Source organism: Manihot esculenta, chromosome 5 (assembly GCF_001659605.2).
Source record: "Manihot esculenta cultivar AM560-2 chromosome 5, M.esculenta_v8, whole genome shotgun sequence".
Taxonomy (NCBI): domain Eukaryota; kingdom Viridiplantae; phylum Streptophyta; class Magnoliopsida; order Malpighiales; family Euphorbiaceae; genus Manihot; species Manihot esculenta.
In genome coordinates, this window is record NC_035165.2 from 5,060,134 (window position 1) to 5,085,677 (window position 25,544).

The 25,544-nt window shown below is 35.0% G+C and overlaps 2 protein-coding genes and 1 non-coding gene across 19 annotated transcripts; 2 read left to right on the forward strand and 1 right to left on the reverse strand.

The window, feature by feature from the left end:
• Nucleotides 1–1,330: 1,330 nt before the first annotated feature.
• TRNAS-GCU lies at nucleotides 1,331–1,412 on the reverse strand. The gene has a single exon. It is a non-coding gene; the product is annotated as a tRNA-Ser (tRNA).
• Nucleotides 1,413–1,501: 89 nt separating this feature from the next.
• On the forward strand, nucleotides 1,502–9,196 carry LOC110615747 (sister chromatid cohesion protein DCC1). 6 transcript variants are annotated; one of them, XM_021757815.2, is made up of 7 exons: nucleotides 1,502–1,651; nucleotides 1,827–1,945; nucleotides 6,550–6,607; nucleotides 7,635–7,707; nucleotides 7,823–7,970; nucleotides 8,055–8,981; nucleotides 9,075–9,196. In XM_021757815.2, exons 4-7 carry the CDS (start codon nucleotides 7,677–7,679, stop codon nucleotides 9,175–9,177), a joined length of 1,209 nt encoding a protein of 402 aa, XP_021613507.1. In that variant the 5' UTR covers nucleotides 1,502–1,651; nucleotides 1,827–1,945; nucleotides 6,550–6,607; nucleotides 7,635–7,676; the 3' UTR covers nucleotides 9,178–9,196. The 6 variants fall into 6 exon arrangements, with proteins under 6 accessions (XP_021613507.1, XP_021613513.1, XP_021613515.1 ...); XM_021757821.2 differs by lacking the exon at nucleotides 7,635–7,707; XM_021757818.2 differs by lacking the exon at nucleotides 1,827–1,945 and having other exon boundaries at nucleotides 1,507–1,651.
• A 1,941-nt stretch (nucleotides 9,197–11,137) lies between these two features.
• On the forward strand, nucleotides 11,138–24,272 carry LOC110614735 (DNA replication ATP-dependent helicase/nuclease JHS1). 12 transcript variants are annotated; one of them, XR_002487827.2, is made up of 34 exons: nucleotides 11,139–11,836; nucleotides 12,002–12,169; nucleotides 12,252–12,470; nucleotides 12,639–12,701; nucleotides 12,873–13,082; nucleotides 13,179–13,232; nucleotides 13,355–13,416; nucleotides 14,645–14,777; nucleotides 14,919–15,029; nucleotides 15,143–15,239; nucleotides 15,652–15,734; nucleotides 16,172–16,237; nucleotides 16,514–16,669; nucleotides 16,822–16,877; nucleotides 16,991–17,048; nucleotides 17,136–17,246; nucleotides 17,336–17,392; nucleotides 17,482–17,616; nucleotides 17,709–17,963; nucleotides 19,267–19,341; nucleotides 19,553–19,674; nucleotides 19,800–19,872; nucleotides 19,989–20,093; nucleotides 20,215–20,382; nucleotides 21,093–21,162; nucleotides 21,238–21,389; nucleotides 21,773–21,853; nucleotides 21,941–22,033; nucleotides 22,121–22,258; nucleotides 22,643–22,691; nucleotides 22,903–22,942; nucleotides 23,042–23,115; nucleotides 23,270–23,407; nucleotides 23,600–23,719. XR_002487827.2 is itself a non-coding variant. In XM_021756374.2 (34 exons), exons 1-34 carry the CDS (start codon nucleotides 11,276–11,278, stop codon nucleotides 23,962–23,964), a joined length of 4,245 nt encoding a protein of 1,414 aa, XP_021612066.1. In that variant the 5' UTR covers nucleotides 11,143–11,275; the 3' UTR covers nucleotides 23,965–24,272. The 12 variants fall into 12 exon arrangements, 7 of the variants coding, with proteins under 7 accessions (XP_021612068.1, XP_043812690.1, XP_043812689.1 ...); XM_021756374.2 differs by lacking the exon at nucleotides 22,643–22,691 and adding an exon at nucleotides 23,806–24,272 and having other exon boundaries at nucleotides 11,143–11,836; nucleotides 12,657–12,701; XM_021756372.2 differs by lacking the exon at nucleotides 22,643–22,691 and adding an exon at nucleotides 23,806–24,272 and having other exon boundaries at nucleotides 11,144–11,836.
• Nucleotides 24,273–25,544: the final 1,272 nt, after the last annotated feature.

The following is a 25,544-nucleotide window of genomic DNA, read 5'->3' on the forward strand; positions in this document are numbered from 1 at the left end:
TTTTTTTTTTGCCTACTAGAGATGTCTAACAACCTTTCTGCTACAGTGTCACCTATTTCTGTTACGTAGGTCTGTACGTACGAAAATATCAGACATTCTTTCTACATCAGTCGGCCATTTAATTCCTTTTGGTGTGCATGCAGATAGGATTGTGAAGTGACTTGGTCTGTTATCCTTCCTCTTATCACCTCACCAAGGCTGAGCTTCCTTCTGACAAATTCGAATTTGTGAGTGATCCGATCCGTCCCACGAATATGGATCCAGATTGAAGGTAATGGATCGGTCTATCAAGGAGGTTGTATGAGTTTTGGGTCAATACTACTTTCATAGGTCCGGTCTCCTTCGGAGGCGCATAAAGTCCGGCGGTTATCAACTTTTAGTAACTCGATTATTTTTATAAAATTAATTATGCAGCCATTTTAATTAAAAGGTAATATAATATTAAAAAATAAGATATACCTGCATTTATAGATTTAATTCAATAATAAATAATAAATATAAAAAATTTTAAATTTTATTTTTTCAATTTCTAATTTCTGTTTAAAAAACAAATACGAGGTTTAAATTCAAACAACTCAATAGAGTATTAGAGTGTAGTACTAAAATTCTCCTTCAGTTTTCATTAGACGTAATTAATGCCATAAGTAATTTATTTTTTTATTTATTTTATTTTTTATTTATTTTAAAATTATTTTTTTAAACTATAATAATATATAAATAGATAAATTTATATTTAATAATTTTCTTAAAATATTTAATAAAAATTAATATAATTACGATGAATACATTTAAAAAATTAAGATATATATATTAAAAAATAAAATGGACAAATTTTATGGGATAAAGAATAGGGGTGTACTTAAATAAAAAAAATCGTTGAATCATGTGAAAGCAACAATAGGGGTGTACTTAAATAAAAAAAATCGTTGAATCATGTGAAAGCAACAATAGGGGTGTACTTATATATAAAAAAAAGCATTGATTCATGGAAAGCAACAATAGGGGTGTACTTATAAAATTCTCCTTAAGTTTTCATTAGACGTAATTAATGCGATAATTAAGTTATTTTTTATTTTTATTATTTTTATTTATCTTAAAATTATTTTTTTAGACTATAATAATATATAAATGAATTATTATATTTTTATTTAAATTTATTTTATTTTTAAAAATTTTTCTAAAATTTCTCTAAATATTTAATAAAAATTAATATATTTCCTATGAATACATTTAAAAAGTTTATATATATATATATATATATATAAAACTTTTAAAATATAAAATTTAAGTATTAATTAAACACAGATAGATATCAAAAGAAAAATGATTTCGTCGCCTGAGAGATTCGAACTCTCGCGGGGAAACCCCATGTACTTAGCAGGCACACGCCTTAACCACTCGGCCAAAGCGACTTCATTGATATGTTATTTCAGATTTTTTTAAGAAATTAAGTGAAAGCGTTCGTAGCCCGCCAATTTTTTATAAAGAAGGCGCCAAGGAAATGCGAATATCGTTTTGGAATTAAACTGATAACCTAGACGACAGTCCACCGCAGCTGCAGCCCAAATTTTCCTTCGCCTTTGCTTCTCCCTCCACCAGCTTCTTCCTCGTTCGTTTCTTCACTCAACCGGTTTTTCGAGCTGCTTATTCGGTAAACCATTTTCCTCATCCTTTATTTATTCCTTCTGTTTCTTCGTTCTTGACTATGGTACCATGGCTCCTGTTGCTTCTATCTTTCTCTCCTCTCTCGGGTTCCCTTTCTATTTCTGTATGTTTATTTCATCTGATGTGTCGATTCTTTATTTTATATTTTATTTTGATGAAAGGTCGACCATGGAAATGCCTATATTTAGAGATTTGATTCATTAGCAAACTCTATTCGGATTTGAAAAAGGAATTTTCAGCTGCACGAATTCCCTTCCGTTTTTAATTTTTTCTTTCTCCGGTACGTTACTGTTCTTCATCTCAATTTTTCCATTTAGTATCTGAATTTGAAAAAGTTTTTCCCCTCTCGTAATATGGAGATAATATATACTGCAATTTTTATTCTTTCTGTTGTTGCTGAACCTTTTCAATCTTACACACGCTAATATCTTAATTCTGTTTCCTCGATGAATTTTACTGTTGTCCTTTTGATTTGGGTTTAGGTTTATGTTGTTGGGTTCAGGTTTATGTTGTTGGGTTCTGGGTTGTATTATTCCAGCTTGTAGTATTTTCTCCTTATTAATGTTCTCTTTATTTTGTTTCAGAAGAGTTGAAATATAATTTTGGTATGCAATTGCAATGTTGTTATACTATTTGAGGCAGTGGCATCTAAACAAAGAAGTTCATTTATAAAACAATAATATAAATAGTGTTTCTTAATGAAAGAGAGAAACAAAGCACTTCCTTAAGCACTGCTATAAAAATGAATCAAGCATCCTGTTTCATTGAAACAAAGGACCAACTAGCATATCTCATTGCATTCTTTATAACTAATTGCAGAACTATATATGTATAGAACTATATAATAAATTATTTTATTAGACTAAGCTGATATACTTGAAATATTGGGAAGACACTTCTGTAGCAGATCACCTAAATGAGATGCCTAAATGAGATGCAAGGGTACGTGGACCAGTTGTCAAGAATGGGCATGCTAATTGAAAATGAGATGCTCGTTCTTACGCTGCTTACTTCCTTACTAGAGTCCTGGGAGACTTTGAAAATTTCAGTCAAACTCTGCACCAAATGGTATACCAAGTGCAGATTATGTGAAGAGTGGAATTTTTTAAACGAAGAGATGTGATGGAGATCACAAAGTTCAATCTCTTCTTCTCAATTAGAGGTTCTAGTTACAGAATCCAGATAAAGAAGCTAATCTAGGAGTCCAAAGCCCAGAGACAAAAGCAGAGGGAAGTCAAACAAGTATGCCAATGTAGAGTGCCATCACTGCAAGAAGAAGGGACGCATTCAAAGATTTTATCGGAAGTTCAAGGGGCAGAAAGGAGAAAGGCAAAGGAGCAAAGACAGATGACAACAATAATAATGAACGTGCAAGTGCTCTAAGTGAATTTAACATCGTCTATGATGAAGATTTGATCAACTTGGCAATTAATAAAAACAGCTAGGTAATTGACAGTGGTGCAACTATTCATGCAACTTCTTGAAGGGAATTATTCTCATCTTACATGCCAGGAATTTTGGTGGTGTTAAAATGTGAAATGACAATCTATCGAGAGTCGTTGGCAAAGGAGATGTCTGTTTTATGACAGGAAATGAGACGAAATTAGTTCTAAAAGATGTCAAGCATATTCCAGATATGCGGCTGAGGAGACTTGATGATGAAGGTTTTTGCAACACATTCTCAAATGGCAAATAGAAGCTTACCAAAGACTCACTAGTGGTGGCTAGAGGCTCGAAGCACTAAAGCTATATGTGATGCAGGTAAAGCTCTTTAGTGACGCTATCAATATAGTGGAGAAAGAAAGTGCAGATGAACTATGATACAAGAGGCTTGGCCATATTGGTGAGAAAGGGATGGCAAAGCTAATAAAGAAGTATGTGCTATCTAGGGTGAATGAGATGCATCTGAAGAAGTATAGTGATTGTCTTGTAGGAAAGCAGAGCAAAGTCGTTTTCAAGAGTTTTTCTCCTTCCAGAATGAAGAATGTGTTAGATCTGGTACATTCATATCTGTGTAGGCCATTCCTAAAGCCACTTGGTAGTGCTCCGTACTTTGTGACTTTCATTAATGATAATTCTAGGAAGATGGGTCATACACTTTAAAGTCGAAGGATAAAGTTTTGGATATCTTCAAGTAGTTCCATACCTCGGTTGAAAGACAAATTGGGAAGAAAGTCAAGTGTGTTTGGATAGAAAATGGCGGAGAGTACTGGATCATTTCATGCTTACTGCAACGAGCATGACATTCGACATCAAACAACACCTCCAAAGACGCTGCAATTGAATGGTTTGGCTGAGAGGATGAATAGGACTTTGGCGGAGAGACTTAGATGCTTACTCTCATATTCAAAGCTGCATAAGTTATTCTAGAGTGAAACTCTACTGACAGCAGTTTATGTATTGAATTGCTCACCCTGTGTTCCTCTGCAGTATGAAACTCCAAAGAGAGTCTGGTTAGAAAAGAAAGTCTCCTATGATCATCTGCAGGTATTTGGATGCAAAGTCTTTATTCATGTTCCTAAGGATGAAAGGTCAAAGCTTGATGTTAAAACATGACAGTGTGTATTCATTGGGTATAGTCAAGATCAACTTGACTGCCGATTCTATGATCCGGTTTAGAAAAGGCTTGTAAGGAGTCGTGATGCAGTGTTTGTTGAAAATGAGACCTTCAAGGATATTGGCAAGGGGCAAAAAGTTGTCCTAGAACCTGATGGTGACTTAATAGACCTAGAGTTGATTCCTCCAACAGAGGTGCTAAGATAAGTTGGAGATGGAGTTGAGGAAAATTAACCTGAAGCAGATAATGATCCCATTAAAGATGAAGATAAATCAGACGATAAGGATGACGATCATATGCAACCATCAATACTTGTAGCTTCTCTAGTTCCATAAAGGAGAACCCTCTACCAGATACTCTAGAGATCAGTACGTGTTGCTGACTGACGGGGGAGAATCAGAAAGTTTTGAATAAGTTATGGAGGATGAATACAAGCAAAAGTGGATTGAGGCCATGCAAGACGAGTTGAAGTCTTTGCATGAGAACAAAATATTTGAATTGGTGAAGCTGCCCAAAGAAAAGAAAGTTTTGAAGAATAAATGGGTGTTCAAGATCAAACATGATGAGCACAGTCTCTATCCTTGATTCAAAGTCAGATTAGTTGCGAAGGGTTTCAACCAAAGAAAGGCATTGATTTTGAAGAGATATGGTGAAGATGACATCCATCTGAACAGTGCTAGATGTTGTCGCTACTCTTGACCTTAAGATTGAATAGATGGATGTAAAGATAAAAAGAGATATACATGGAGCAGCTAGAGGGTTTTAAGAAAAAAGGAAAAGAGGACTATGTTTGCAAGCTAAAGAAAAGTTTGTATGGCTTGAAGTAGGCACCGAGATAGTGGTACAAGAAGTTCGAGTCTGTCATGGGGAAGCAAGTTTATAAGAAGACTATTGCAGACCACTACTGTGTATTTGTTCAAAAATTCTCTGATAGTGATTTCATCATCTTTTTGTTTTATGTGAATGATATGTTGATAGTTGGCTAGAATGTCTCCAAAATTAACGGTTTAAAGAAGCAACTGAGTGAGTCTTTTGCCATGAAAGACTTGGGGCCAACAAAGCAAATTCTTGGCATGAAGATAACCGGAGATAGAAGCACCAAGAGATTATGGTTGTCATAAGAGAAGTACATAGAAAAAGTATTTCAGAAGTTCAACATGGAGCATACTAAAGCTGTTAGTTGTCCTCTTGCTAACCATGTTCATCTCAGTTGAAAGCAGAGTCCTTCAGATGAGGAGAGAGGAAATGGACAAGGTTCCTTATGCTTTAGCAGTTGGAAGCTTAATGTATGCCATGGTATGCACATGATCAGATATTGCTTACGCAGTCGGAGTAGTGAGTCGGTTTTTTTTAAATCCAGGAAGGAAACATTGAACTGCAGTGAAATAGATTCTGAGATATATTCGAGGCACTTTCAAATTGTGTTTATGTTTTGGGAGTAGTGATCCTATGTTAGTTGGTTACACAGATATAGATATGGCCGGTAATGTTGACTCGAGAAAGTCTGCATCAGGATATTTGCTTATATTTGCAGGGAGAGTCGTGTCGTGGCAATCAAGGTTACAAAAGTGTGTTGCTCTTTCCACTAATGAAGACTGAAGTATGTAAAGAGTTGCTATGGATGAAAAGTTCTTGAATGAATTTGGACTCCAACAGGAAAAATATCAGTTATTTTGTGACAGTCGGAGTGCTATTCACCTTGTGAAGAATGCCTCTTTCCATTCAAGTTTGAAGCATATTGATTTGAGATATTACTGGATCAGGAGTGTGTTGGAGACGAAGCAACTACTGCTTGAAAATATTCATATAGAAGAAAATGAATTAGACATGTTAACTAAGATTTTACTAAGGAAAAAGTTTGAGTACTATCGGCTAGTAGCTGGAGTAGTGGAGCCCTCTATGTAGTCGGGAGGGGAGAATTGTTAGGTGGGTTCCTCAAATATGAAAAGCCCACGGTAATGATTATGAAGTTAAAAAAAGAGAGAAATTTTTCAGCCACACAACAAAAACCACTAACATGGCCATCTTGCCACCAAATGAGGCAAATCTTTTTCTTGATTTGTATTTAATGCTTGGGCAATACTCTTGCCTATAAATAGGCAAGAGCACAAGGCAATTGACATCCGTTGAAGTTGAAACAAATCTCCTTTGAGTGATTTGAGTATTTCCAAAGCTTGTAGCTTTGAGAGAGAAAAATATTAGAGTGGAAGAGTTTATTTGGAGAGTAACAAAAATAGAGAAAAATATTTTGAAAAACATTTTGAGTGCCATTATTTTTTTATAGATCTCACTTGTAATCTCTCTCTCTCTACCTACTATTTTTACAGTGGAAGAATTATTCAAAATTCGACCTATGGACATAACTTAAAATTAAAGGTGAACCAGGTAAAATTATTATGTGCCATTTATTTATTTTCCAATAGTATTTTATTTTTACTATTTTAAAAGCGGTGTTTCTAACAGTAATGCAGATGTATGCAATTTAACAATAAAGGCATAAAAGCGTACTTGTTTAACCAGGATCATTTCTAGTTTTTGCTTGGCCATTAATTAGTTGAGAGTTGGAACAATAATCAAATTGTAGTCAACTTTCTTTATCATTATAAATAAACAAAATATAGTAGGTGAAGTTTTGTGTGATATACTGTGAAGTTTGGAGATGTTAGGTGAAATAATTGAGGTTAAACCACATGAGCGAATTCATGTACGAGTCTATAATAAAGGATATCGTTATGTGTCTTCCTTCTACTTTCTCTATACGCAAGATATGATCAAATTATAGTAGGAAATCATTTTCTTTCAGTTCACAAGTAGAATCACTTTGTTCTTCTAGTAAGAAACAACATACCATAGTATGTTCTCTAGCTAGGAATTTCATCACCGATTAATCCATTTTCTTTTTAATTCAGTGTTATTCATCTTAATCACAAATTATCAATCAACCCAACAAGGGTGGCTTTGAGAACCGAGTAACTAAAATTGATCAAACTGTTTCAGCACTTCCTTTTTTAGTAGTTGTTGCTTATGTTCCTGCTTCTACACACTCTGTTTCTCTATTTCTCAAATTTCAATAATTCTCAAACTTGCAATTATATTAAATACTTGCTTATGATGCTCACGAGACATCATTATTTCTTAGCCATCTTAATAACAATTTTTTAAACTAAAAAGAAAGAGAAGCTCTTCGATAGCTTAGGTGTTAGAATCCTACAATTCATGATATAAATCATACGATTCCTTTTGAATCGTTAGCCTAATGATACAAAGCAATAAGTGAAACATAAGTAGCCAAGAATCGATTGAGAATTGCATGAATCGAAGGTGAATCGTGAAAATTGTTACAAATCCCATAGTGCATTGATGAAGAAAATGTAGTGCGTCATTCTGCTGACTCAATTATTTTGACAATTAGTTTCCATGGTCTTCAGAGGACTGTTGTAATGCCTGCCTCAGTATGGCTACTGATGAATTCATTATTTGGTCATGTGAGCAATTCGTATACTATGTACCATGATATTGTTTTTTGTCTCTTAAGTTTTTGGGTCACTGTTATTCGCATTTAGAAAGTTGTTGTGTTTCTGATTTCCATTTTTGTTGCAGTCATGGGTTGCAGTGGAGCAGAAGCAGTGTTAAACCTTCAACCCGATTCTTTAATTGCTATTGCCTATCACCCTCACTTTGGTTCTCACGATGATCTGATGCTTCTTGAGGTTGATGAGAAACTCCTCCCAGATGTACTCCAACAAAGGTAATCTATATTTTCTGTTTTTATTTGACAATTCATTTAGTATTCGACTTCTTTTCATTCAATTAAAGGTTTTATTGTTTTTAGAGTAACTTTAAGAGGTCAGCCAGATGAAGGTGCAGTGCTTTGCACTCGGTCAAAAACTTATGCCATCAAATTTGTTGGAACTTCTAATTCTTCATTCCTCATACCCCCATCAGATCAATTTGCGCCGTCTCAAAATTCACTAGTTTGTGATAGCAAAGTTTATGATCTGCAGCAGCTTGCACCCGTCATTAAGGTTGCGCCTGGTAACATGGAGCTTAATGAAGTTTCTCCCAGGCTTGACAAACTTAAGTTACTTCTATCAGAGAACCCTTATAGGACTGAGGAGGTCCTGGAAATGGATGATTGGGACATGGGAAAAAGTAAAACTGGATTATATACATGGGATGATCTTGTTGAAAGGGTTCAGGCAAGTAATGATGAATTGAGGGCTGGATTGCGTGCTCTTTCAGCTGTAGAGATTGATGGGTATTGGAGAATTGTGGAGGAAAAATATATGGACATGATCCTAAGGATGCTTTTGCACAATTCAGTATTGAATGACTGGTCATTACATGCACTCAATGAAGATGAAGTTGTGAGGGTGCTTGCGTCAGATGGATTTCCGCAAAAGCTTGCCCTCCATTGTTTGGATGTTTATGGCAGTAAGATGGATGGGGATGTGTGTACAAGTTATGTGTGGAAGTTAGATGGGAGGAAAGTATGTGTGCATTTTGGAAGAGAAATATTGAGAGAAGGGAAAAGGAAGATGGAAAATTTTATGGTAGAATGGTTGAAAAAGATTCCAGATGGCATACAGGCAAGTTTTGATATGTTGGAAGGTGAAGTCTTGACGGAGAAGCTTGGTGTTGAGACATGGGTTCGAGCCTTCAGCGTTTCTTCGTTGCCCTTGACTCCTGCTGAGCGGTTCTCCATTCTCTTTAGAGAGCGACCAAAATGGGAATGGAAGGATTTACATCCGTACATCAGGTTCAATTATGTTTCATTTTATTTCACTTTTTGCTATCTCTCTTGATCTGACATTAAAAGAGATAATTTTCCTGGGTGAAAATGATTTTTTAGGGATCTGAAGGTACCTGGTCTTTCTTCAGAAGCATTGTTGCTCAAATACACTCGAAGAACACAACCAAGCTTAGATGCGGAACCTGTTTTTAGTGCAAGATAGTGCAAAAATGTTTGGGAAGGTATTTTGTTACTTTATGATTCAACAAAGTTCCCTTTCTTTTTTATTAAAAAAGGTGGGAAAAAACTAAAAGTGCGTGCAGCCTATGCTCCGTACTTCGAAGTGTTATAGTGTTCATTTTAGATCAAAGGGTAATATCAGTATGTTCAAATCCAAATGTAATTTAGTGAACCAAACTGAAAATATCTTCGACAAAAGAAAAGAAAACAAAAACAGAAAATATGTTAGTGAATTAGTTGCATGATAAGTTTGAGTCAATTTTGTTTGAGCTTTTATAACAGTTAAATCCCCTTGCTGTCTACTCATAAAAGTTTTATTGTAGTGAAATTACAGAGGTTGATTATTAATCAACAGTTGAATCTACTTGCTTTCCCAGCGAAGTATCTGATCCAAGTCTAATCTAACAGAAAAAAGAATTTATGTCGAAGGAACTCAAAGCCTTGAATTTCCAAAGAAAGAAAACCAGGCCTGTTAGCAACACCCTGCAGCCACAAATGAAAGAGGGGCAACGTACAAATAAGCTGATCCCGAGTAGATTTTATAAGATGCTGCTTCCCCAGATGCACTTCAGAATTAATTCAAGAAATGGAAGACTTGCAAAAGTAATTTGAAAAAGTTGTTGCAGGGGCACGTGGTTATGAAAAATTTCTGGGTCTCTTGAATTCCCAAATTATTCAGCATTTGCCTAATGCAACCCTGTTTATTATGCATTGTGTAGCCTTAAGGCCTAATTACTTAATCTAGCAAAACATTCCAAGATTGTTACTTACCTAATAATATACAATGCGACTTCTGTTGAATATTAAATAGTTAACTGTTTGCATCATCAATTTAATGGCTGAGCCGAGTTTGAAAATTTTGCTCTCTTGCTTTTCTGTTACATTGTTCTGTTTACCCACTTCTGGCTCTCTCCCTTTTTCCTTGTCTTATGCATTGTCAGTTTGTAACTCCTCACGTGGTCATCCTCAATATAGTTCTTTCATCGTTTGCTTCGAGATTTCATTAAGCATTAAGCAATTTTTAGTACAATTCTTGGAAAATACTCTGTTTTCTTTTTAACTGTGTTTAGGGACTCGTTTGATTGGGTTTGAATGTTGTTGAACTAGGTTTACTTCCCCTACTAGACCATTCTAATTTCAATTGAGGATTTGTTTAATTGTTAAAATATCTGGAAGATTTATTAGATAAACATTTGGGCATTTTCGTTTAGAAAGATCTTTATAATTTTTTAAAAAATAAATTTCCATAAAAAAAAAATTAAAAATGGTTTCCATGTACATATCTAATGATAAAAAATATATCACTCGATAGATATCAAGTTAGATTCGAGTTCTTATACTTACAATTCTCTATTAAGAAAAGTTTTATAAAATAGTATAAAAAATATTTTACGTTTATAAAGTTTAACATAGAAAATATAGGTCTGAGCTGTAACATATGTTTTTCAAAGAAAAAAAAATTTATATAATTAAATTTATTTGGTAACTTTTCATAATTAAAATTAAACTATTCTTCAAAAGATTTATTAATAAATCATATTAACATAAATGAATAACACATATCAAGAAATTTAAAAGTAAAATAAAATTTTAGTGCATCATATTATTTTTTTAATTATAAAAGATATAAATAAATATTTTTTAAAAATTTTTTTATTATAAAACCCATTTTATTAACCGCAATTTTCTTATTTTCCAAGAAAATAAAACCAAAATTTTATAATAAAATACAATAAAAATAAAAGCTATTTCCCACAAATAAATAGGGTTTGAATTTGTTTGAAGTTTAATATTTGAAAATTTTGAGTTTCTAATAACAAAGGTGGAGTAATAGTTCTGGTCTGTTATCTTTGGATCGCTGTTTCAGGAGAAAATGCAAAAACCGATGAATTTATCTAAACCAAAAAAATCGATTTGATAAGGTTCGGTTTTATACTCAAGTTCGGTTCGACTTGCCTTCCTTGAAAACATGGCCACCAACCGAGTTTAGGCGGGAAATAAGAAAGCACTGTTTGCTAAGTAGAATCTCTCTTCCTCTCTCATCTGCTCATATAGATGGTAGAGAAAAACCCTAGCACGAAATGGGTCCAAGAAAGAAATTGAAGTACTCAACACCAGCTACAAAGAAATCCAATTCAAATCAACAACGCTCGCAGCAGCCTGTCAAGCATGGCATTCAACATTTCTTCCAGCGCCACACGCAAAACGCTCTTTCAGCCTCTCAAAGTTGCACATCTTCTCATCCACAACTCCCCAGTTCTGCCTCTTCCACCATTGCCCAGAATCCTCATGTTGCTCCCGATAATCCCAAACAGCCCCCTCACTCATCTGCTACTCTTAATCCATGTAATGCAGCCCCCCAAACAGTTCACGGCCCTGCAAATGGGATTGCTCCAAATTCCGCTGCTTCCACTTTACCAGTCCTTAAAGCCCCAATTACTTCGCCTCCAATACATCCTGATATTGCTAATGGATCAAATGCACGGATTTTTGATGCGAAAAATGCTTTACAAGATCTTCCTTCTGAGAATGTCATGACCAATGACATGGATGCCGCCAAGGACTGTCCCGCTGATATCTCACCCGAAATTTCCAAGTCAGTTTCTCTCGATCTCCACCGCTTCAAGTTCTCACCTGGAATGGTAATTTTTAGCATACACCTTCCACATTCCGTTTCTTTATAAGCAGGATTATCGCTTTTGTCGCTGCTTGAGCTATACTAATTGTGCCCATGAGTTCCTTTTGTTTTTTTTTATCGTACATATGATCACTATTCAAATGGGTTATGTGAAACTATTTGAAAACAGTTAATAAAGCAAAGTCAAGATGATGGAGGTGAAGAGATCACGTGGCGGATATCTCCAGTGAATGAAAGACTGCAGGCTGTGTCGAAGCACTTGCCAGAAGTTACTAAATTCTGGGCGGATACTTCAAAGATTAACTCTTTAAGCATGCGCCCTTGTTCATTAAACACGGCATGTTCATGTGCTTAGTTTTGCTTATATTACTTGTTATAAATTTGTCTTTTTGTTGGCTTAGTGATGATTAATGGTACAGACTTCTCACATAGCTGGAAAGGTTGACAAGCAGTTATCTTCATCAATACAGGAGGCCACTGAAACAACTTTATTACCTGCCAATGGAGACAATTTGAAAAGGGTAAACCCATTTCAGGACATGGCAATCCATGTAAGCGTGTCTGATATGAATGGCTCCCTTGCTACCCGACAAAGTCCTTTCAGGACTCCACCATCTCTGTCCTACTGCCACGAAAGGGTGATTGTGCCTAACTATGCTTACTAATTTAACTCTGATTCTGTTTGAATTATTGGATAATTATGAAAAATTTGTTGAACTTACTTTTGTAAGAAAAATTTTCTCTTGTAATGCACTTACTAGATGGAAGTCATGTCATCTTTTTGTAATTTCTGCTATTAACTGCAGCCTGCTAATGATGTTCAGTGCGATGAACCATCCAACCAACCGATTTTGAGACAGCATAAAAAGGTTTGCTTTGGACCATTTTGTTCCAATGTTAAACAAATTTAATTGCTTTGAACCAAAACATTTTGCATGATCTTTTCCCTGCTAAGTTGCAACTTCAAATGATTTAATCATGCATATATTCATTTTACATTTGTATGTTTCTGATATCAGTTTATTATTGTATCTTCTTAGGCCTTGCTTGAACTTTTAGATCAAGTAGAAGATGTAATTTCTGTCGAAGATTCAGTATTGATTGGCAATAAAGCATATTCACCTACAGATCAACAAATAAATGGCACTGAGATGGCTCTCAAATCTAGTCCTCTGGTACCAAGAGAGGCGCCAGTTCCTCAGGAAAAGTTAACTAGGTCAACATCAAATCATAAATTTCTCATATTGGAGGTATGCTTAAGTTCTATACTGAAAATAATTTTGTTACTGGCTCTGTAATGGAAGTAAAAAATTGCCTGTTTATGTTCCCATATATCTTTCCTTTAGGTGTCTGAGAAGCACAGGCCTGCTGATTCCTCTGGTGCTCATTGCCCATATAAGGTGTGTGTGTGTGCTGTTTTCTTTCTTTTCTTCTCACCTTTGTTTTTGTATGGGTTAGTCAAATTAATTTCATTACTTCTGTCAATAGGCAAGCTACTAAGCATGATCAAATGATTTTCTAGGTTCTTCGCTTGTTGAATGAGCAGACTGGAGAAGAAAGGTCTGTCTACTTGCATGGAGAGTGGTAAGTAGCTTCTCTCTCTCTCTCTTAAAAAAATAAATCGTAATTTGTTATGGTTTGGGCGCATTGGCCTAAGCCCTAAAGCCTTGTGCATGAAATAAATCAATTAATGAGGACTCCACAACCTTCACAAATCAGGATAAAAAGTCATGCTTCAAACAGAAGTTCACAAGCCTGCCTGCATAGTGTTTATATTGATGATAAGCATGCTGAACTCGGCAATGATAACTTGAATTAGCAACTCCTCACAAGTGCTAACTGAATGTTGAGTTTTATGGTCAAGATAGTGTCATTGAATCAAATTCTACAGATTTGTGTAAAACCAAAATCTAATGCCAACATCAATTAGGATGCATTGCTCATACTTCCTCTCTTGGTGGCATTGACCGCTGCTGCTACCATTTATTGATCCCATCCCTAGCAAGATGAAGATTTCCTTTTGAATGTCCACGTATGTCAAAGTGCAATGTGAAAGCTACACAGGTTGGAAGGAGTAACTACCGATTTGACATTGTTGGATTTCATATTACAAATACCATTACTAACAGTGCCAGCTATTCAACATGAAAAATGTGGCAAAGAAGCCCATTAAATTTCAAAAACTCCATTTTAAAATTTTAACAAGTTCATTAAAGTAGACTCAACCAAGCCTTATTCCTGAAGCAGTTGGGATGATCCAGTTAACTGAGTCATAGGAATAGAATTTGCCCCATAGCTCTCCAAACAAGCTGATTGAATTAAATGTAAGCTGAGGGCATCTTGGATGCCCGATTAATATAAAGAACTCTTTTTGTTCGTATTTCATATAGGGTGAAGAGAACTAAATGGTTTCTGCATGACATCATGTTTTCTTCAATAAGCAGTTCGTTCCTTGCTTGGACCATTTGTTACTTCTGCTATGTGTGTTGCGAGTTCCGCTTTTTCTTTAGTTCTTAAGAGTTGCTATTTTAATTAGTGAAACATAGATCCTAAATTTTTTTAAATTCATATTTTAGTTAAACAACTTAATATCAGATGGTTTGCTGCTGTCATATTCTTACTATATGGCACCATCATTCAAGCTCTATCATTTTATATCTTTTTTTGTCTTGAGCATGCTATTTTTATGCTGCTTTTAATTTATTTTTTTTATGTTCTTTCCAATCATGTTTGGACTTGAATCTAATTTTCTTTTTCCCTTTGGTCTGTTGATCTCACAACAAGAATACTATACTATTCCAATTTCTATCAGGTTTTACAGTGTCATTGCACCGGGAGATACTGTAAATGTGATTGGTGAATTTGATGACCAAGGAAATTGTGAAGTGGACCATGACAATAATCTTTTGATTGTTCACCCTGACATTCTAGTCTCTGGAACTCGGGTAATTCAATTACTTTTGACTAAAATGATGTTGAGTGTCTTTCATAATTGTGAATGTGCTGGGCATTGTTTACAAATATTTATATTGATCTGATTTTGCTAATTTCACCATAGATTTCCTGATAAATGAAAACAATCTCAGGTTGCTGCAAGTTTCAGTTGTGCCAGACGCAGTGTACTGGATGAGAGGCTAAAATGCAGTGAGCAGTCAGATGCAGCATTAATCGGTACCTTGCTGCACCAAATATTTCAGGTTTCATGATTAAAAAATTTCCCTTAATTGTTAGACATTTTTAGTAGAGTGTTAATTTCTCTAGTTTGGAACTCATAAATTTTCAGGAGTGTGATATCTCTTGCCTTTTTCAGGCTGGACTTATGGATGAGAAGCCTACTGCAAAATATTTGGAGGGATATGCAAAAGTAGCTCTTCAGAAAAATATTGAGACCTTGTATGCATGTGGAGGTGGGAATTTATATTAATGTTGATTAACTATTATTTTGAGCCTCACTTTGGTGATTTTATCAAGGTTTATTGCTGAAGGACATGTTAGTGGGTGAAAGCTTGGGGTTCTAACTGAGACCTGGGTTCAAGTCTAAAAAACTGTGGAACTTGGGAGATTTATCAGGAACCTGGGCGATTCTTTTGGTTAGCTCAAGGCTTGATACGCCAATTATTCACTACTCATGGAAAAAAAAGAAAAGAAGGCAGAAAGAGTATCAATTTATCAGACATCAAACTATAAATGCTGTTATATTAGATATTGCACCATATTGAATAAAAAATTTCCATCTCATATTTCATGATAACAGGAGTATTGGTTGTTTTAGGTTATCTTGTTTGAAAGTCCCAGTCACAATCTTGTGGAATTTTGCAGTCAATGAAAATGATATGTTGAAGACCTTGGTTGAGGCTATTCCAAAAATATTAAACTGGATCATCCTATTCAAAGGTTCACAGGTATATTACTGCCTTGCAGGATTATTGGTTTGGTTTGATTCATATATTGGGAATGCATTGCATGAAGCCACCCTTTTGTCATCTCTATTTTGGTCATCGTGAACTCTGAGTTTATTATTTTAATTGTTGCAGTCTATCATGAATCTTGTGTGAAATGTGAAATATGAACTTATTTATGTATATTATTGTCATATAAACCTTTATTTTCTTCACCTTATTCCCATTTAAGTGCTGTCTGCATCTGTTTGTCGAATATGTCTTCTCTTTTTATGAAGCTCGGTATGCTGGAGATGATGTGCATGTCTGACATTGATATATATACACACTTATATTTTTTGGCAAGCAAAGGATGTCTGACGATGATATATACACATTCTTTTATGTAGAAACTTCTTCTTTCTGTCCATTCTTGCTAATGTTTTATAAGTTGTTGGCAGGATTCAAAAGCCCCTATTGTTGATTTTGGTTCTGATTATGGATTGAAAAACCTAAAAATATCTGAGGTTAGAACTACACTCTTGTATGTTTATATCATTTTTTGTGCTTTGTTTTTATGCATCCAACAATATCACGTAATGTGCATATAGATTGATCATTGTTCCATATATTACTGACAATATACACTTGTTAGCCGTATTTTCTCTGCATAGACTCTGAGTGAACTTTTTGGATCAGTGGCATTTCTAACAACACAGTGAAGATATTACTGTTAAACCCTTGTTTGCTTCAACGTAAACATTGTTATACAATTATCAAAATTGATCAAATGTTAAATGTAGGTCATTGATATTGAGGAGATGGCATGGGCCCCAAAATATGGCTTGAAGGGAATAATCGATGCTTCTGTTAGAGTAAAAGTAGAGTCATCTGGAAATGAAGTCAATGAGAAGATTTTGCCACTAGAGTTTAAAACTGGAAAAGTTCCCAATGGACAGGCAAGTTTCCCGTTTGTGCTAAAAATTATGTTAGATATATTTCCATGATACTAAGGATTGCCAATTTACCATAACTTAGTTGACAAAACATGCAAGAACTATTCTATATTGTAGTTTTATTTGCCTTTTTGCTTGTACCTGTCATTGTGCAGTCATCCGTGGAACACTGTGCTCAAGTCATCTTGTACACTCTCCTTATGTCTGAAAGGTAGGTTTTTATCCGTTTCCACAGGGGAGGGGGTGGACATCTGTTTAGGCTTCCAAATTTGGACAATGATTTAGCGATCATCCTTTATTTGCTTTCTACTTGTCATGTCTCAGGTACCTAAAACATATCGATTCTGGCATTTTACATTATCTCCAGTCAGATCAGACACAGGTATAAAATTAGTTAATTATTTACATTTGCGCCTTCTATTATTCTATATATGTAAGTGAATTTTTTTTTCTTTTATGTTTTCTGAAGGGAATTATGGTGCGAAGGTCTGATGTGGTTGGGCTAATTATGCGTCGTAATGAGCTTGCAAGTGACATACTCAAGGCATCAAAAATACAACAATTGCCCCCAGTGCTACAGGTATGACTATTACACACACTAGTATATTAATAGAAGTCACGTGTTCACAAATACTTCAATTTTTATCTTTTTGAATTTTCCTATACTAGAGTCCAAGCATGTGCAGAAATTGCCGTCACCTTGCTGTTTGTACCATCTATCACAAGGTACATTTGGTCTTTTAAGTTGGGGGATGTGAACTGCTCTCAGGCAGTTTACTAATTTTTATCTTTTGTTTCTTCTTCTAATGTTCCAGGTGCATGGTGGAAGCAAAGAAAGTAGTGGGCTGGGTGATTTGTATGATTCACGTGTTCACCATTTGAGTGCTGCTCATTGTGCTTTCCTCCAACAGTGGGATCGGTTAATTGACTTAGAGGCTAAAGAGACACAAGTGAGGTCATTTTATACATTTAGTTTAGGTCGTGAGACCCTGAAATTCAGTGCATGGTAAATGACATTGTTTTTACCTTTATATCTGCGCAGCTTGTAAAAAGTGAAATATGGCATTCAAATGGCATCAAGAGTGATCGCTCCACTAATTGCATTTCTTCTATTGTTCTTGATTCTTCAAATGGGCTTTCACATCAAAAGTCTCTCAAGGATAATCGATTCATCTATCGTTTTGTGCCTCAGATGGTGCCTTCTCACAATGTCTGTGTCTCTAATGGAGATTCTGTGGATGCACCATCTCCACCAAGGCATGGTTTAGATTGTACACTTAAAATTGGAGACTATGTGGTACGACACTTTTCATTTGTTAAACTTATTTGTGCAATGCATATTTATTGAATTACATAAACTAGAGCTAAATACTAAACAAGTGACATAAAATGAGCGTAAGGTATTTGAATTCATTCGAACCTAGGAATAATGGGTGGCTTAGCCTCCTAAGGATTATTTCTAAGGCGTTTCTTGTCAAATAAAAGGAAAAAAAAAAAGAGGCTTTTGACACAAAATGCTTATTACTGGTGTTATGGCCTTGCTGCCATTTTAGATTTCCGGAAGAATTCTCAAGAATTTTACATTCATTTATCTTTCTTTTATAATATTTATTATATAGCTTCAAGGGTTAGATGACCATCCCTTTGTTCTCTCTAAATCAGGATGCATTTTTTTACACAACTTTCAAAAATTATACATAGGAAATCACAGGGTGAATCCAGTTATTTAGTAAGTAATGCATGGCGTTAAGATACATTTCTTGATCTCTCGTGTATCTGGTTTCTCTTCCTTTTCTTCCTTTTTTTTACCTTCACAGTTAGGGATGATCTGATTTTTTATTTGATTAAGTCTGAAACTGCCAAGTAAATTTTTTCTGTGGCTTCGGTTTATTATTCTACAGTTATGAGATCCATTGCATAAGAACCTAGAGCTTGTTTTCTGCATTAACTGTAATATCATACAGTACAAAGTGGGAGACTGGAACTGCACTAATCTACTGCTGTTGACCTGTTTTCTCTTTATTTACATTTATTCATGTGCAACCCAATTTTCTTAATTATTTTTGCCTTTGCTGGAGCTACGTGATTTCTTATCACCTTCTTTCCCTACATTTACTTCTTCATTGTCTACAACTCACACTGAGTGTGATTGCCCAAGTTACTAAGCTATCCTTCTGTAATTACTAAAATGTCAGCTTTTGTAGTATTTATATTCTATTCCATAAAGAAAGTTTAAGTTGGAACTAAAACTTATGGCCTTGTGGTGGTTTATATCTCAACAATTTTATTTGATTTGTTTTTATTTTTTTTTTCATGAACTTTATAATTGCCAATGTCCAGGCCTCATTTTATTGCATGGGTAAGTGCTTATGTCCATGTGTATTCAACCTTGATTTTGTTGTACTGAGAGAATGTTAATTATGACAATTTATGTTCCCCAATTAATCTCCTCAAATTTGACAGATAGACAATTGGCAACTAAAGAGATGCCAACACTTTTGAACATTCTTTCATTCATTGAGCATTTTATCTAAAGAGAATAACTTTACTTTCAAATTTATTTGTTTTGTTAACAATTAATTGTTTTCTTTTTTCTTTAGATTCTTAGTACTGAATCTGGTCATCAGACTGTTGCAAGTGGAGTCATAACAGATATTGGTCAGTTTCATGTTTCTGTAAGTGAAACATTTGCTTCTCTCTTTTGCTATCTACTGTAGAGTGCAAGCATAAGCATGGCCTTTAGTGTTTGGATTGCATTGTAGTGGTTCTATATCATAGAATGAAACATTAGTAGCAACTCCAGTTCTTGAACTGTCATTTTCAAATGAGTAAAAAAGTAGTTGTAAACTAGGGTTTTCTCTTTTCTGTGATGCCCATGCCTCATAGGTTTCCTTGTCTAAGCGCTTAAGACTTCCCAGTAGTAATTCTGTTCCAGAAGCAAATGATCTCCTTCAGGAGGTGTGGCGGATTGATAAGGATGAAACCATGACTTCATTTTCAGTTATGAGGTAATTTTTGGACTCATATCTTACTACTGTAAAATAAATTTTATTGCACTTATACTAGTAGAAGGTCAACAATTAGGTTGATGTATCATACCATGGCTAATTCATGCTCATATCTGTTTCTGAAGGTCCAACCTTGTACAACTTTTTCTTCAGGCTGAGCAGAGTTCTCATCTTAGGAAGATAGTTGTTGACCTTGAGGTGATCATTAAATTTTATCTTGGTTTCTTTCCAAAATCGTGATTTTCTGTCCTTTTTGTTCCATCCTAATCACTCCTTTCTCTGGTTATGTTTCTGATTTTCCCTTCTTCTTTCAGCCTCCTAGATTTGATAGCGGGTGTGTATTTAGCCAAGATCCAGCAATATCTTATATTTGGTCAGTGAAGAGTTTAAATGGTGATCAGCGTCGAGCAATTCTTAAGGTCAGGCACAACTTTTTATTTTGTTTTTCCTTTTGCCTCATTGCATGTCACCTAATTGATGCTAATGAAATCTTTGAAAATGAGGCTATTTTTGAGTAATGCTATAAATTCACGGTTTCAGATACTTACTGCTAAGGATTATGCTTTAATACTTGGAATGCCTGGGACAGGCAAGACATCTACTATGGTTTATGCTGTCAAGGCCTTGTTGATGAGAGGTGCATCCATTTTGCTTACATCCTACACAAACTCTGCTGTTGATAATTTACTAATCAAATTGAAAGCACAGGTCATCTCTTATCCTTTATGCATTTCATTAATCACATAGAATATGCGCTTTCCCTATATTTATAAATTTCTGGACTCCTACAACCTTCAAGTGTATTTTATGTTTCAGATGGTCAAGAAAATAACATGCAGATGTGCAATTTGAATTATAGATATTGCCATATTGGGTTTGGATTTTAGGTGTTACAGAGGCCAAAAACTTGTCCACTGCTTGCAGTCTTGTAGAATGGGAGCTTCAGTAACTCAATGAAGAAAAGAATATCAATAGAACTATGGGCGAAAGAAAAAGTAACAATTATCATCCTTTAAACACAGCTTTAAAATGTTTGGGAATGATTTTCCAGTTTCCACTTATTACCACATGATCAATTAACAAAAGGCATCCCTCGGCTGCCTTACTTTGGGAGAGCAACTGTGAGTTGCGTCTGAATTGAAAGTGCAAATAGTTACTCATAGGAAAGACATGAGATATAAGTGGGAAGTCTCCGTATATCTAAGCCTTAAATTTTGGGTTGATGTTGTGTCAAGCCTGTTTGTTTGAATCCCTTATAGGTGTTAGAATTAAAAGCTTTCCCATCTCTCGGTTTTCAGCTTTTGAATTCTATTCATGGTGTTCAAATTAGAAATCTAAAAATTGTTTCAATACAAAGTAGCATCATCACACTAAATTACTGCTGCTGTGCTCATGGTTACTGAAATAATGATTTTCAGGGTATTGATTTTCTACGTATTGGAAGACATGAAGCTGTTAATGAAGAAGTTAGGGCCAATTGCTTTTCAGGTAAGATGAAAGGATTATTTGCTTTCAGCAATTAGATTATTTTTTCTCCATTTGTAACCAAAGATTGAATTACAGCAATGGACATACAGAGCATTGAAGAAATTAGCCTAAGATTTGACCAAGTCAAAGTTGTTGCAGTAACTTGTTTGGGGGTTACTAGTCCCTTGCTTGCAAACAAGAAATTTGACATATGTATCATGGATGAAGCTGGGCAGATCACTCTCCCAGTAAGTATTCTTTCTGGATGTGCTGTAATCAACAGTATTTCTGATGGACCAGGAATTGAAATGATTGGGCAGACTTATATTGTAGGTTGCACAAGTTAGTAAACTTAGTAGTAAATATGGTGGAAGTAACTTTTTCCTTTTTCAGGTTTTGTAAAATATGCAGTTCCTTTTCTTTCTTTCTTTCTTCTTTTTAAAAAACTGTTTATGTTTAGTTTACTTTTATGAATGTGAGCTGATTAATAGAAATATTTGATAATTGCTAGTTGATTCACAAAAAAAAATGGCATTCCTCTTGTTATTCAAGCTATTTGCATGTGAGTTGGAGTAATGTGTTGTGTGAAGAAAGTTAATAACATAGGTAAAATTCTGATTTGTGTCCCTAGCAGATATCCCTTGGACCCTTGATGTTTACTTCAAAGTTTGTTCTTGTTGGTGATCATTATCAATTGCCTCCACTTGTCCAGGTATGAAATGCGTGTCTTTGGATCCAATTGGATTTTGCTGCTTCAAATTTTAACCTCATTGAAACTCGTCTCCTAATTAATTTCTAGAGTACAGAGGCTCGAGAGAATGGAATGGGGATAAGTTTGTTTTGCAGGCTCTCTGAAGCACATCCTCAGGCAATTTCAGCCTTGCAAAGCCAGGTTTCTCTAATTTCTGAATCGCCCCATTTTCCCTCCTATTCTTATACTCTTGGGATTGGTAAATTACTGAAAGTTCTTTATATGCAGTATCGAATGTGTCAAGGCATTATGGAACTATCAAATGCTTTGATATACGGTGATAGATTGCGTTGTGGCTCCTCTGAAATAGCTAATGGCAAACTTAATTTTTCAAGATTAAAATCTTGTTCGTCATGGCTAAATGAGGTAAGCAGGTCTTTTGAAATTTTGTCTTAAGCAAATATCATTGTGGCCAGAAAAATAACCTTAAAATTTGGGAACTTCAGTTATTGTCTACTGTAATAAAATCATCTCGTGTATGTTAGATGCGAGAATAATTGTCAGTTGAATTTTCTGGCCCCGACATATCTCCTCCTGCAATAACACTACCCCTTTGTACATGATTCCTTCTTTCATTTCTTATGCTTCTTTTTTGTTAGAAAATTTAAGATTTATTAACGAGCATGAGTGCATATGTTGTCTGACAAAGGCATGAAAGTCATTCAGATTCTAAAATTAGGGTGGGCTTCACTATGTATCTGTGTTTGTTAATCTACACAATTTGTATCTTGATGTGGTTATGTGCAGTAGAGCGTGCGCTTTAATGAGCTATTCCAACATGGGAACTGGCTGGTTACAGGTTTTCATGCTATATGCTCCAGTTTTTGCAATACTAAACCCTCTCGTGTTTGCTTAGATTTTCTTAGTTGTGTTTTTTATATGCAGAAGTTTCCCGTAATATCACTCCCTTTTTTTTTGTCTGGATGAGGAGAAGTTCCAAGTGAAATTTTGTAAAATCTGTTAGGAAAGTGATGTTTTTGGTATTGAACGTTCGTTTAATGTGGTTTCAGGTTTTGAATCCACACAGGCCCATTGTATTTGTTAACACAGGTTTGTACAAGTTTTTGCCATTTTCCTTTATCTTTTTTGCGGACTTAATTTCTTTCGTTTGGCTCTGCTTCAACTGGTCATTTTTTGTTTAAAAATTAGATAAGTTGCCAGCTTTTGAGGCAAAAGATTCGAAGACTGTGAATAACCCAGTGGAGGCTTACATACTCGCAGAGGTATTATACGTGCGCTCCCTAATGGTGTAATAATGCCTGTTACCTAAGAACAAACAATATTTTTCTTTCCAGTGATCTCTTGTGTTGTGAGCGATATTTCTACCCTGAAGCTGTACTTAAACGACAATCCATTCTCGTTCTGTTTTTGATATAGATCACGCAGGAATTAATTAAAAGTGGAATTGAAAGTGAAGATATTGGAATCATTACCCCCTATAACTCCCAGGCAAATCTCATCAGAACTACTATTTCCAAAATCTCTGTGGAGATAAATACAATTGATAAGTACCAGGTAGATTTTATCTTCCTGAAACTAATGTAATTCCGAACCGACTGCTGGGTGCTTTTATTTTTTGAGCTTTTGCCTGTTGCAGTTGGCTTGTAATAAATTTGTTAAGTGATCCGCCACCTTATGCATTTCTTTGAAACTAGCAGGCGTAAGTAAGATTTCTTGCGTGGTATCTTTGTTTCCTTTTTTTGGCAGGGAAGGGATAAGGATTGCATATTGGTATCCTTTGTTAGGTCCAGTGAAAATCCAAGAAATTATAATTCCTCACTGCTTGGTGATTGGCATAGGATTAATGTGGCGCTCACACGTGCGAAGGTAGGCAACGCTAATAATCTCACTTCATTTATATTTAGTCCTGTAATATTACTTTTGTCCATAACAGTATTATGTTGTTTGTGCAGAAAAAATTGATTATGGTGGGATCATGTAAAACCCTTTCAACCATCCCATTGCTTAAGCTTCTCATTGAGAAAGTAGAGGAGCAGTCTGGCATTCTGAATGTGTCCCAGAAGGATATTAAGATCCAAGAGCCCATTGTAGAGCAAAACAATAAATTTTGAAGGTATTCTTGATTTATAAATTTTGGCTACTTTTCTCATTACAAAACCAAATGGAAGTTAGTGTTTTTTTTTGTTTTTCTTTTTTTCAAATATGATTGAAATATGTATATAATTCTCAAAGTTTTTTGTAACTATCTATAACTTGTAAATGATAGAAATTAAATCGTCACACCTCACCAGAAATTAGAACGTAATTGTGTAGGTAATTTTTTTTTTCTTAGTGACTCCCTCGATTCTCAAGATAGACCAATGCAAATTTCTTGAAGGTATTCTTGATTTAATAAAATTTGTCTCCTATACAGGTCCGAGATGATGGAGTGGGCTTTATTTATTTTTACTTAAATTTAAATTTAAATTTCCCCGACTCGTGGTTGTGGTTGCATTTGCATTTGCATATGCTGCAATATGATTCAGATTCCGTTGTCCCAATTTTAGTGGCGTGACAGATTTTAGAGAAAGTTGACAGAAAAGCCAATCTTATGGAAATCATTCCATATTTCCCCACTTTACATGAATTATTGACTCTATCATTGCCCATCTACATATAATGAATACTCCTCTTTCAACTTTTTTCTTTTCTTTTCTTTTTTCTCCAGAATAACAAAATTCGATTTTGAACAACTCCCCATATGTTTACAACATAAAGAAATTAATTAAATAACCACAGAACTAATTTCACCACATGCCGAGTATTTCATTAAAGAACAAAAGCTGCCCGAAGTTTAGTTGAACATGAGCGAAGCATTGAAAACAGTCACACCTACACCTGCATGCCAAAAGCATCAGCAGTGCTATTTTTTTCTTAGAAATCTATACATTAACTATCATTTAATAAAATTTCATAGACTAGCTTTGCAACCACTATCTAAATTAATTATAATCTAATCCATCCTTCAATTAGACAACTGTCTTGTGTGGCCACCAGCCGAATGATTTGTCTCCAAGTTAAAAAGTTTATAAGCTGAATTGCCTGCAAGCGTCTGTGAAATTTTTTTGGCCGTTGCCGCAAATAAATAATACTTGATGAAGGAATTGGCTTTCCCCATGTCGTTAACTTTTTGCCATATGCAGAAAGTGAAATCCAAATGAGATCTTCCTTTCATGGATTCAAAATCACATAATTGTTAATCATGCATTTGCTTGGGAAGTTGCCTATGAATCATATACACGTCAGACAGTTTCTTTTCTCTCGTTGGTCATTATTATTTTGTGCTTGACAAGGCCACCAACACCACTTCCCACTTCATTTTTAATTTGTAGTGATAAAATTCCACGTCCAAAAATTCCATGCCTACCCACCTTTTTTTTGCCTGTACTGTACATCTCAGTGGCCACCTCAAGTACGTGACATGCAATCATGGACTCTAATATTAGTAGCGAATAATAAATTTTATTTGCAGGTTTCAGGAAAATGCCAATTTTCTAGAGATCCACGTGACCTGCAACTTATTTTATTTTTTTATATAGCACAGCAGGCAGTAAGACAAATGTTATGTCCAAAAACCAAAAGGTAATAACATCAAATCTCTGAGATAAAGAGAATATTAAAGGTGTTTCCCACTCTGGATATTGTGTGGTAA